The following is a 13,447-nucleotide window of genomic DNA, read 5'->3' as shown; positions in this document are numbered from 1 at the left end:
GGTGGGAATGCAAATTGGTGCAGCCGCTCTGGAAAGCAGTGTGGAGGTTCCTCAGAAAATTAAAAATAGACCTACCCTATGACCCAGCAATAGCACTGCTAGGAATTTATCCAAGGGATACAGGAGTACTGATGCATAGGGGCACTTGTACCCCAATGTTTATAGCAGCACTCTCAACAATAGCCAAATTATGGAAAGAGCCTAAATGTCCATCAACTGATGAATGGATAAAGAAATTGTGGTTTATATACACAATGGAATACTACTTGGCAATGAGAAAGAATGAAATATGGCCTTTTGTAGCAACGTGGATGGAACTGGAGAGTGTGATGCTAAGTGAAATAAGCCATACAGAGAAAGACAGATACCATATGGTTTCACTCTTATGTGGATCCTGAGAAACTTAACAGAAACCCATGGGGGAGGGGAAGGAAAAAAAAAAAAAAAGAGGTTAGAGTGGGAGAGAGCCAAAGCATAAGAGATTGTTAAAAACTGAGAACAAACTGAGGGTTGATGGGGGGTGGGAGGGAGGGGAGGGTGGGTGATGGGTATTGAGGAGGGCACCTTTTGGGATGAGCACTGGGTGTTGTATGGAAACCAATTTGACAATAAATTTCATATATTAAAAAAAATAAAATAAAATAAAATGGGATAAAAAAAATACCCCTTTGGAATTTTAATCATAATTGCATTTAAGTTGAACATATTTACAATACTGTGTATTCCTGTCCAAGAACATATGTCTATTTATTTAACTCTTCTTCCATGTCATTTAGTAAAGTTTTGAAGTTGAATTTATATACATATTATACTTTTATCACTTCATTTCTAGAAAATTAAAAAACTTTGAAACTTTGGTGACTGATCATTGGTAGTATGCAGGAAAGTATAAGGGAAAGCTATTAGTTTTTGTTTAAATATTTTATAACTAGCCATGTTACTGAGTTATAATTGACTCTAACAATTTTCAGGTGCTTCCTTGGGTTTTTAGGTAATGATATCATACATGAATAATAGAAATTTTGTTTATGCCTTACCGTGTAATCTTGGGCATAGTTCCATCATAGGATTTAACTACCAAATGTAAAATTCTTGCAATATTGGCTGGTACACAGTAAGCATTTTATAATCCTAGTATTATAATAATGATACCATATTCTCTAACAGAAAAATTGGGGGTGGGGGGGATGGTACCTGGCTGGCTCATCAGTTGATAGAGCATGTGACTCTTGATTTTGGGATTGTGAATTCGAGCCCCATGTTGGGTGTAGAGATTACTTAAAAACCTTAAAAAAAAATGTTTGGTGTTTTATCCTTTATCTTTGATATTAGTTGTTGGTTTGAGATAGATTTAAAATATTTTTTCATGATGTAGAAGTATTTGCTTCTACTTTTCTAAAGCTTTTGTTTGTTAAGATAAATGTTGTCTGTTTAATTTCACAGAATACTGATTTGCATCTATTTGAATTGTCCTTTCTCCTTTTTATACAATAAACTATATTAATAGATTTTCTAATGTTTAGCTAGTCCTATGCTATAATAAATCCAAATTGGTCGCAGTATCATTAAAATGTTGAATCTGATTTGCTTATTTTTTTTTTAATAATCATTCTATCTATACTTTTAAATGAGATTAATGTAAGGTTTTGTATTTTTTTCTATGTTGTGTGTGTTAGCCAGGAGTTGGTGTCCAGGTTTCTGTTAGCTTCATAAAATGATTTGGGAAATACTCCACTTTCCCCAATGTTCTGCAGCAGTTTTTACAGTATAGAAATGATTTATTTCTAGAACAGTTGAAAGAATTTACCCTCAAAGCCAATTAGATCTGACATCTTTCTTGGAAGTATATTGTTGTAAACCTTAAAAAAATCTCATTTGTGATTTGTGATAAGTTCAGGATTTTAACTTCTTATATCAATTTTGAAAATTTCCTAGAAAATCACCCATTTCATCAATATTTTAAAATGTTTTAGCCTAGAGTTGTATAAGCAGTCAATTCTGCAATAACACAACATAAGCATTCCTAAAAATTACTAAAATCACACAGTGAAAACCACAGGGTTTAGGGGGAAAATGGGATTAGGGGTATAATCTTCAAAAACTTTGTCAATGACACATTAAAAAAAGATACGAACGTAATAAAACCGTAGAACACTACAATAAACATGGCCCTATATATTGAAAAAGACCTGAAATTTGCTTGTGGAAGTGGGCACTGGAAAAGTTGCAGCTTGAGAATGTTTTGAAGTGGCCAAGGAGGAAATCTAAAATTGGTCCAAGGTGTAACACTAGGTCTGGGTGGGTGTAGCTCCTAACACATCCAGGTTGCTGAGGTAACTGGCAAATGCTTTAGATGAGTGCTCTGTGGGTTTCCTACAGAGCTGGGTGCAGTTTTTTGCATTCACGTGGGGTTCCCCCTGAAGGTCTCTCAGTAGCACCCTAAAGTACTGATTTATTTCCAGCAGGTTCCAGAGGGTAGATTTACAGCAAGTTCTGCTGCTGTGACTCCACAGTGACTTCTCTGCCATTCAGTGGGCCGTGACTTGAGTCATCTCCAAAAGATCTGGATCTCAGCCCTAGGAGAAGTAGCTGCCTCTTATCTCTGCTATTCTTATGAATCGTTGTTCTTGGGAAGAATCCACTCTGACTCTCTCAGGTAGATACCCTCTTCCTATAGTGGGAATTTGTCATGCCAAAGTCCTCCCATTATGGAGTCACAATATATCAATAAAACAACTACAATGAACCCCAAATTTTGTGAAAATTTACAAATGAATGACAAAATGTAAATTCTCTCACGGATGGTGAGATTGTTTCGGATATGATGAATTATTATCTAAAACCGTGGCGAAAAAGGTAATTCCTCAGATGTGTAAGCCAAGCTTTGTGCAAAGGCCCAGAGTGGGAGTGGGGGATTGGTTTTTGGCACACCAGAATGAAATCTGCCTGTTTACAGGAAGTTGTATTGGTTTCAAAGGACAGAAAGTGAGACTCCAGGCTTCAGGGGGTGGGGGGTGGGAGTGGATGAGGAACTAGGACTTAGAAAGGTAGAAAAGAGAGACACAGGGCTTGGAAGAATTGGCAGTATCAGGCAGAACATGCATATATGCCATATAACAATTTCCATGCCTTCTCTCAGGAAGTTACCAGAGTGAACTCACTCTTTAATGCTGCAAAGGCCTATTAAACTTCTATTGTTTCAGGCTGTACCTGGGTCCATGGTTCATGCTGAGTATTTAAGAGAAACGTCTAGGCTGTCATGGATCCATTCATGGAGTGCAAGATTCTGACTGTCAGGTTGGTGTTTCTGGCTCCGGGGAGTACCTCCCTTGCCTCCACTGCCTCTCATCACTGGCTCCTGTGTTTTCTTTTTTTTTTTTTTTTTTTTTTTCAACGTTTATTTATTTTTGGGACAGAGAGAGACAGAGCATGAACGGGGGAGGGGCAGAGAGAGAGGGAGACACAGAATCGGAAACAGGCTCCAGGCTCTGAGCCATCAGCCCAGAGCCCGACGCGGGGCTCGAACTCACGGACCGCGAGATCGTGACCTGGCTGAAGTCGGACGCTTAACCGACTGCGCCACCCAGGCGCCCCTCCTGTGTTTTCTTCCTGTGCAACTGAGGGAAGCTCTCCATCTCCTTACCTGTGCCTCCTGTGACTCCAGGGGCAGCCATTACAGGGTGAAACATCATTCTTAGGAGGAGGGTGAATTGTTAGGTGTTAGGGTCTATTAGGGAATCCAAAACACAAACCCAGAAGAGATCATTTCAAGGAAATTCCTGTGGAGAACAAAAATAAGCAATTCCCTATGGTTCTTAGCTCTCCTCACCCTTCAAAAGTGTTTCCTTTCTTGGGGGCACCTGTGTGGCTCAGTCTGTTAATTGGCTGACTTCTGCTCAGGTCACGATCTTGCAGTTGGTGAGTTCAAGCCTCGTGTTGGGCTTTGTGCTGACAGCTCAGAGACTGGAGCTTGCTTCAGATTCTGTGTCTCCCTCTCCCTCTCTCTGCCCCTCCTCAACTCATGCTAAGCCTCTCTCTGTCTCTCAAAAAATAACTAAATGTTAAAATTTTTTTTCAAAAAAGTGTTTACTTTCTATCCCACTGTAAGAGAAAAAGATGGAAATCTATGGTGTTGTCTCTGCTTTTTAGCAGAGCCGGGGGGCGGGGGGGGGAGGCAGGAATTCGGTGGGGGCAGGGGAGGTGGGAATGCCTTTCTGAAAAGAGAGTGGGTAATTGGCTGGAGTGACTTTTGCTGTGTCTTTTGGAAATATGAGTATGGTAAGAAGCTAAGAATATCTCCTAGAGAAGGCATTTCTCTGTTTGCCCGTAAGTCAAAAGTGGAGATCTGGGGCTTAATATAGCTACAGATACGTTTTGTTTGGACTGTTTAAACAATGCTGAATGGGTTGTTGATAGTTAAACAGTAGGGGCTTTCAAATGAAAATACAGATTTCTGGTTTCACTTAAGTGGTTGATCTGGCAAGATTGGTCCTTATTCTAAAAGTATGAAAGAGTTTGGCAGGGAAACCCTAATTCCTTAATAATCTGTTCCAAGGAAAGTGTTGATTTCATTTCCAGAGTAACCTTTCACTGTGAGAAAGAGTGAGACTTCTTGGAGCTAAAACTTTCCACCTTTTAAAAAAGCTGAACCGTAACATACATGAAAATATATAAATCATAAGTGCTCAATGAAATAAAAGATAACACACCTGTGGAATCATCACTCAAGTCAAGTAGACATTACTAGTATCCTTAGGAACTTTCTCTCATGCCTTCATTCCCATCACTACCACCCTTTCTTCTTTCCAGGTGTAAACATTATAGTTTATTTTTGCCTGATTTTACATTTTATAGAAGTGTAATCATACACTGTGTACTTTTTGTGTCTTCTTTTTTTATCATTAAGAAGATGTGTCTTCATTCAATATTTTTGGTGAGATTCATCTACATTGTAGCGTAAAGCTATTATTCATGTTCATCTCACGGTACTCCAGTATATGAAAATACAACACTTTTTTTTATCATTGCAGTGGTTGATAGACAATTGGGTTGGTTTCAGTTTTTGACTATTTTAAGTATTGCTACTATAAATCTTCTTGTCCATGTCTCTTAGTGTGCACATGCATGCCTTTCTGTTGGGTATATACCAACAAGCTAAATTGCTTGGTCCCAAGGTATACGTATGTTCAACTTTGGTACTTACTGCCAGTTTTCCAAAGTGGCTTTCCCAATTTATACCCTCACCAAAACAGTATGAGGGATTCAATCGCTTCACATCCTCACGAGCATTGGTATTGTTTCTTAGTTTTAGCCTTTCTTTGAATATGTGGATGTATTGTGGTTTTCATTTTCGTTCTTTTTTTACTTATTCTGTTGAGCATCTATTCATATATTTATTGGTCATTTGAATTTCCTCTACTGCGAAATGCCTGTTAAGGTATCTTCTGTCCATTTCTAATTGGGTCATCTGTCTTTTTCCTATGAAGTGGGAGGAATTCTTTTTTTTTTTTTTTTTTTTAATTTTTTTTTTTTCAACGTTTATTTATTTTTGGGACAGAGAGAGACAGAGCATGAACGGGGGAGGGGCAGAGAGAGAGGGAGACACAGAATCGGAAACAGGCTCCAGGCTCTGAGCCATCAGCCCAGAGCCTGACGCGGGGCTCAAACTCACGGACCGCGAGATCGTGACCTGGCTGAAGTCGGACGCTTAACCAACTGCGCCACCCAGGCACCCCAGGAATTCTTTATAGGTTTCGGATACAGCCCCTTCATTTGTTGTGTGTGTGTTACAAATATCTTCTCCAGCCCTGTGTTATGACTATCTTTCACACTAATTGTGTCTTTTGACGAAAATGAATAATTTTTTTATTTCAAAATTTTATTGTGATAAGAACAATAAAATTTTAACAATTTTTAAAATATACAACATGGTATTATAGGTAAAATGTTGTACAGCAGATGTTTAGAACTTATTTATCTTGCTTAACTAAAACTTTATGCTCATTGAGTAGTAACTCTCCATTTCCCCCATCCCTAGCTCTTAGCAAACACATTTCCACTTTTCAAGTCTATAAATTTGACTATTTTTGATACTTCATATAAGCAGAATCATGCAATATTTGTCTTTCTGTGACTGGTTTCTCACACCTAGCATAATATCTTCAAGGCTCATCCATGCTGTCTCTTGTTACAGAATTTCCTTCCATTCCATTGTATGTACATACCATGCTTTATCTTTTCGTCTGCCGATGGATGTTTCCACATCTTGGCTATCGTGACTAGTGCTACAATGATCATGGGAATGTTAACGTCTCTTCAAGATCTTGATTTCAATTCTTTTGGATAAATACTCAGAAGTAGGATTGCTAGATCCTGTTTTTAATTTGGAGGGGGGAACATACATTCTGTATTCCATAGCAGCTGCACCATTTTACATTCTCACCAACAGTGTGCAAGGGTTCCAATTGCCCCACATCCTTGACAATTTTGTTGTTGTTATTGTTGTTGTTGTTTGATAATAGTCATCCTGACAAGTGTGAGGTGATACTGTGATTTCCATTCTCCTGATGGTTAGTGCTGTTGAGCATCTTCTCATATACCTGTTGGCCATTTGTGTGTCTTCTTTGGAGAAAGGTCTGCTCAAGTCCTTAGCCCATTTTATAACTGGGTATTAGGTTTTTTTGTTAATGAATTGTTGGATTTATATATTTTGGAGCTTAAGTCCATATCAATTACATGGTTTGCAGACACTCTGTAGGTTGCCTTTTCACTCTGTTGATTGTTTCCTTTGCTGTACAGAAACTTTTTAGTTTGATGCAGTCACACATGTCTATTTGTGTTTTTGCCTGTGCTTTTGGTGTCATATCCAAAAAAATAATTGCCAAGACCAATGTTAAAAAGTTATTTCCCTAAATTTTCTTCTAGTAGTTCCATGATTTAAGGTCTTACATTTAAGTCTTTTATCCATTTTGTATTACGTTTATATATGTATAGTACCTCAGTGTCCCTTTTGTAATGGAGATAAGAGTAGTACTTCATAGATTTTGTAAAAAGTAAATGAAGTAATATATATAAAGCACATAAAAGAGTGCCTGGCATTTTCCAAGTTATAACTGTTAGCCCTGTACTGTGTTTCATTTTCCTTATAGCCCTGTCCCCATAGCCCCCATTCTGCCCTGGGATTCCAGGCCCAAACCCCTCTGGCTTCTACCACTGAGATGTGTGGCAGTCCCTGTCCTGCTCTGGCCACTCCTCCACTGTTGACAGCATCCTGGGTTGCTGGCTGGCCATATCCACATGATGGGGACTCCACACTTCTGCATTGGTGGGAGTACCTGAGAGACAACATGCGCTGTGAGTGTCTATGCGGGGAGAGAGCAGGACACTTGGAGCTTCATGAAGGAAAGGTGAACAAGGAGAGGGCTTTGAGAAACAAGACTCCTGTGTTTTTAGTAGAGAGGTGGGGCAGGATGCTGGGACTTTTCCAAGGGCATGTAAGTGAAAGAGAGCTACGTGAATGTAATTAGTACCATTGAGCTGCCTTTCCAGTTTAGGTAACCAGATGTTATGTAATGAGTCAAATGACAGAATTAAAAAAAACCTTTCAAATAATACAGTTTCTGATATACAAAAGCACCCCCCAATTAGTTAATAAGTAAAATCCCCATTTATTCTCTTAAGTAAAATTAACTTGTAAATGACATAAAATTCAAACTTTTGTCCCACATTCCACCTCAATTTCTTTTGCTTTCTTTTCTTTTCTTTTCTTTTCTTTTCTTTTCTTTTCTTTTCTTTTCTTTTTTCTTTCCCTTATTGAACAGCGAGTAGGCTGTGGTCCTTTTAGAACCTAAATCCTGAATGACTTCTTGCTCAATGCATGTAGTTTCCTCAGCTCCTCCAAAGTTAAATTAATCCAAACCCCATATCTTCCATGTGTGCCAGTTTCTAATAGTCAAGATTAATGGAAAACAGAAAACTGTCACAGGACCTGTGAGTTACCTTCCATTTAGAAAAGAAAAACATTTAGCATCTCTAGTGGTTATATAGAATAAAAGTATGTCCCAAGAAACAGTGCCTTGTGCAAAGATATTACAAATCTCAAAGACTTCTGGGGAGGAGGAAAGTAGAATAGAAAAGCTAGCCATATGTTCAATGCATCACACTCTCTGTGAACTCAATTGTAAAGTTAGCAACAAGCTAATTGTAGCTCTTGCTTACCATGTTTTTGAGGAATGTTCATCTAAGCATATCCTCTCTGATCTGAAATGGGAAGCTCAGATACATTCCTATCTTCCTGAAAAGTTTAGAAATTTGCCATATCGTCACCCTCAGTCACTAGACTAATTTGAGGTTCCCCTTTATTTTAATTTTAATTTTAATTTTTTTTTTTTGAGGGGAGGAAGGGCAGCAGGAAAGGGAGAGAGAATCTTAAGTAGGCGCCCAGCACAGAGCTTGACGGAGGGCTAGACTCACAACTGTGAGAGCATGACCTGAGCTGAAATCAAGAGTCAGACACTTAGCCCACTGAGCCACCAGGTTCCCCGAGGCTCCCCTTTATTTTTAAACAGTGTATTGAGGTATAATTGACAAACCATAAACACATATTTAAAGTATGCAGTTTCATAAGTTATAACAGTTTATTGAGGTGTAATTGACAAACCATAAACACATATTTAAAGTATGCAGTTTCATAAGTTATAACATATATGTACACCTGGAAAATAATCTTCACAAAGAAGATAATTAACATACTCAACACCCAGGAAAGTTTCCTCATGGCCCTTCCTAATCCTTCCCACGCCCACCTCCCACTCCCTCCCCTGGAAACCACACATCTTCTGTCTTTTTTTTTTTTTTTTAATTTTTTTTTTTCAATGTTTATTTATTTTTGGGACAGAGAGAGACAGAGCATGAACGGGGGAGGGGCAGAGAGAGAGGGAGACACAGAATCGGAAACAGGCTCCAGGCTCTGAGCCATCAGCCCAGAGCCCGACGCGGGGCTCGAACTCACAGACTGCGAGATCGTGACCTGGCTGAAGTCGGACGCTTAACCGACTGCGCCACCCAGGCGCCCCGACATCTTCTGTCTTTTTATCTTAGTTTGCATTTGCTAGAATTTTACACAAACGTGGCCATACAATACATACTCTTTTTTCTGTGTGGCTTCTTTCACTCAACATAATTATTTTGACATTCATCGACATTTCTGCATGTGACAATATCTCATTCCCCATTTACTGCTGTGTAGTTTTCCACTGTATGAATATACCATTACTTGACTATCCATTCATCTGTCAGTGGACGTTTGGGTTCTTTCCAATTTTTAGCTATCACGAATAAAGCTGCTATGGATATTTGCGCACAAGTCTTTGTATGGGGATATGCTTTCATTTCTCTTGAATAAATACCTTAAAGTGCAATGGCTAGATCATATAATAGGTATATGCTTAAATTTTTTTTTTAATTTTATTTATTTTTGAGAGAGAGAGAGAGAAAGCGGGAGAGAGGCAGATAGAGACAGGGACAGAGGATCTGAAGTGGGCTCCATGTTGACAGGCTGACAACAGCAAACCCGATTTGGGGCTCAGACCCATAAACCGTGAGATTGTGACCTGAACTAAAGTTGGTGCTCAATTGACTGAGCGACTTAACTTTTTAAGAAACTGACAGGGGCGCCTGGGTGGCGCAGTCGGTTAAGCATCCGACTTCAGCCAGGTCACGATCTCGCGGTCCGTGAGTTCGAGCCCCGCGTCGGGCTCTGGGCTGATGGCTCAGAGCCTGGAGCCTGTTTCCGATTCTGTGTCTCCCTCTCTCTCTGCCCCTCCCCCGTTCATGCTCTGTCTCTCTCTGTCGCAAAAAAAATAAATAAACGTTGAAAAAAAAAATTAAAAAAAAAAACTGACAAAATGTTCTCCAAACTAGTTGTACCATTTTGTATTCCTACCATCATTGGTTAGGAATTCCAGTTGCTCTATATCCTTGTCAACACTTGGAAGTGTCAATCTTTTAAATTGTATCTATACTAATAGATAAGTAGTGTTCATATGGCCCATTCAAGCATTTTTTATGATGGCTGTTTTAAAAATCCTTATCAGATAATTCCAACATCTGAGTACTCTTTTTTTTAAGTTTATTTATTTATTTTGAGAGAGAGAAAGAGAGAGAAAGCACAAGTGGGGGAGGGACAGAGAGAAAGAGAGAGAGAGAGAGAATCTGAAGCAGGCTCCACACTGCCAATGCAGAGCCTGATGCAGGACTCGAACTCACAAACTGACAGATCATGCATGACCTGAGCCAAAGTCAGACCCATGCACCCCAATATCTGAGTTCTCTTGATATTGGCACCTGATGATGATCTTTTCTCATTCCAGTTGTGATTATCCTGGTTGTTGGTATTGATTAATGATTTTCTATTGTTTACTGGACGCTCTGGGTATTATGTCATGAGACTGTGCATCTTACTTGACCTTTCGTCTTTTTAGAAGGCAGTCACCTTGTTTAGGTGTAGCAAGCAGGTCCAGATGGGATGTATGTTCAGCTCTCTTGGGAGCCTGCTGATGCCAGCCTGGTGACAATGGAGCACCAACTCTCATTGTCTCATTTCCACTGGACAAAGGTGGAAGTTCAGGTCCACACTTTGCCTTACTGACACCAAAGGCAGTGGACATAGTGCAAACTAGCATTCTTCATCCCATCTTGTTCTGTCATATTGCCTCCAAGTGGGAGTGGAAGCTCAGATCCCTCCTGGAAGTCAATTTTATCTTAATCTATGTATATGTTACTTTGAATTCTTTACATACTACAAAGAACCAAGTGGATATCTTACAAATGGAAATACTCTTTAAAAACACTCAGCAGCTGGGGTGCCTGGATGGCTCAGTCAGTTAAGCGTCTGACTTCAGCTCAGGTCATGATCTTGCAGTTCGTGAGTTTGAGCCCCACGTTGGGCTCTGTGCTGACAGCTCAGAGCCTGGAGCCTGCTTCGGATTCTGTGTCTCCCTCTCTCTCTGCCCCTCCTCTGCTCACACTCTGTCTCTCAAAAATAAATAAATGTTAAAATTTTTAAAAATTTTTTTACTTTCATCTTTTTCTTTTGCAAAATAAAAACAGCCCTGGAATTTCAATGACTTGACACCAAAGTTTATTCTGAACTCCCCTGAGGTCCAGTCAGCGATTGGGAACAGCCTTCATACTGCTGTCCTTTAAGCTCTGACTCCAGAATCAAGGTCCCTTTTATCCTAAGTCCCCAGTGTCCCTCAGGGCCTCCCCAGGGTCACTACTGGATCCTCTGCATCTGGCCCATTGATTGAGAGATTGAGAGAATAGAGGATTATATGGGGTGTTTTATATCCAGGCATGGAAGTGGTATACATCTTAACTGCCCAAATTCCAACATCCACAACCCACTCGTGGCCCAAACAGGGAATTTGGGAAACAAAGTCTTCGGGAAAGAAAATAGGGTAGTGAGCAACTAGCTAGACTCCCATTTGCCCAGTGGATTGACATTAGTTTTAGATATATCAATGAACTATGTTTATATTTTTGTAATTAGGTAAGTTTTTCCTTCTTCATATTCAAAACTAATACTATGGCTTAGTGTCTTGTGTAGTCATTTGTTTTTCCTTGTCTCGCTCTCCCCCTTCCCTTCCCTTCCCTTCCTTCCTTCTTTCTTTCTTTCTTTCTTTCTTTCTTTCTTTCTTTCTTTCTTTCTTTCTTTCTTTCTTTCTTATTTTTCATCAATAAATATTTATTGAGCCGACCTCTGGACCCCTCTGATGTCCAAGCACTCCTCAGGTTCTAGGAACATAGCAGTGAACAAAACAAGAAATCAAGATTACTGTTTTCTTGTGCATAAACTCTAGTGGAAAGGCTCAGAAACAAGGAGCAAAACAAATATAGGTAAAGCTCCAGACAGTGGAAAGTTCTGTGAGAGAAAACAACGTGAAAGTTTTGAGATGGTGAAGAGGAAGAAGATGGTTGGATTAAAAGGTCAATGATGGTGCTTTTGAGCATTTTCATTTGAGCCGAGTCCAGAATGACAAGAAGGAACCAGCTGTTTGATGATCTTGGTGATAATCTCTGGCTCTGGTACATTCAACCCTCTGCCTCTTTTGCAAGTACGCCTGTGCCGCAGAACACATCTGGAGAGGAACGTTCAACCATGCTGACAATTCTCACTTGAAACACTGGCCCGCACACCTTAAGGGGGCCCTAATGCTGCACAATAATCACAGTGGCTCTCAAAATGTGGTCCCCAGATGGGCTGACTCACCTGGGCGCTTGTTAGAAATGTAGCTTCTCAGTCCCAGCCCCAGGTCCACCCAGTCATTAACTCTGGGGAGGAGCCCGGTGTTTGTTTCAACAAGCCTTGTAGGTGCTGCTGATGTGCACGAAGCCAAAGAGCCACTGCCCTAGTCCCACTGGGTGCTCCTGGGTGACTGCTTCCCAGCATCTCCTTTCTCCTGAAGCCCTCCTCAACCTCACCCTCAGCGGATGACCTAACATACCTTCTTGAACAAACAAAGCAACCGGAAGTGAAATCTCACAGACTCCCACTACCATATTTCCTCACCTTCTGGCATCTGTACTAGAATTTTCTATCTTCTCACCTGTTTTTGTAAAGGAAACTCCGTGCTCTTATCTGTCACTGGTCCTTCTACTCAGCTCTGGTTCTCATCCCCTCTTGCCTATTCAAGGACATTGCAACTTAAATAACAGTGTTATTTCCATTACATTCTGGTGGCATATACCTGTCCCTTTTTACTTTATTTTCATATGCTTTAAGTATTTGAGGCAATTACAGAATCATGACGTTCTACTCCCAAATAATTTGGTATAAATATTTTAAAAACAATATTTGTATAGAGAACCAAAAAAGATTATTATGAACAAAATGAGTAATAATTCCTTAAATCTAATATCCAGTTCATAATCAGATTTCCTCCATTGTCCTTCAAAAATCCATGCAACTGTTTTCTCAAAGCCAAGATGCATTCCAGGACCTGGTGGTTTCTTCCTTGATTTCTTTAACTCCAGGCTAGCCCTTCCTTTCCCTTATCCTTTTTAATGGAAAAGTCAGGGCCAGTTGTCCTGTCAAATAAATGTCCCACCTTCTGGACATTTCTGATTGCTCCCTGATGGTGACATTTAGTTCGTCCTCTATTTCTTGTATTCCCTATAAAAACAAATTTAGAGTTAAAGACTTGATAGATTTAACTTAAGCATTTGCAGAGGGATGTTGTGATGAGCACTAGGTGATGTAAGGAATTGTTGAGTCACTATATTAAATGTATATGTATTCATGCATATATATAATGGATGTATGTAATTTTACTTAAAATTTTATTATATACCAAAACAGAAAATGCATGAAACAGTTCAACAAATTGTTATAAAATGATCACTCATATAACTCCCACCCTAAATAAGAGAAAAAGACCTTTACTCC

The 13,447-nt window shown here is 39.6% G+C and overlaps 1 protein-coding gene across 7 annotated transcripts in view; it reads left to right on the top strand.

The window, feature by feature from the left end:
- Nucleotides 1-13,447, top strand: part of LOC123589021 (NXPE family member 3-like) — a 65,305-nt gene that overhangs the window by 14,531 nt on the left and 37,327 nt on the right. For 5 of the 7 annotated variants that reach the window (XM_045460578.1, XM_045460582.1, XM_045460583.1 and 2 more), the window contains one exon: nt 2,463-2,656. In XM_045460578.1, the coding sequence (XP_045316534.1) occupies nt 2,614-2,656 (43 nt within the window). In that variant the 5' untranslated portion in view covers nt 2,463-2,613. The remainder of the gene's footprint in view (nt 1-2,462; nt 2,657-13,447) is intronic. The other 2 variants (XM_045460580.1, XM_045460579.1) reach the window with 1 other exon arrangement.

Source organism: Leopardus geoffroyi, chromosome E3 (assembly GCF_018350155.1).
Source record: "Leopardus geoffroyi isolate Oge1 chromosome E3, O.geoffroyi_Oge1_pat1.0, whole genome shotgun sequence".
Classification (NCBI taxonomy): Eukaryota; Metazoa; Chordata; class Mammalia; order Carnivora; family Felidae; genus Leopardus; species Leopardus geoffroyi.
This window is presented reverse-complemented; position numbering and strand designations above follow the sequence as displayed.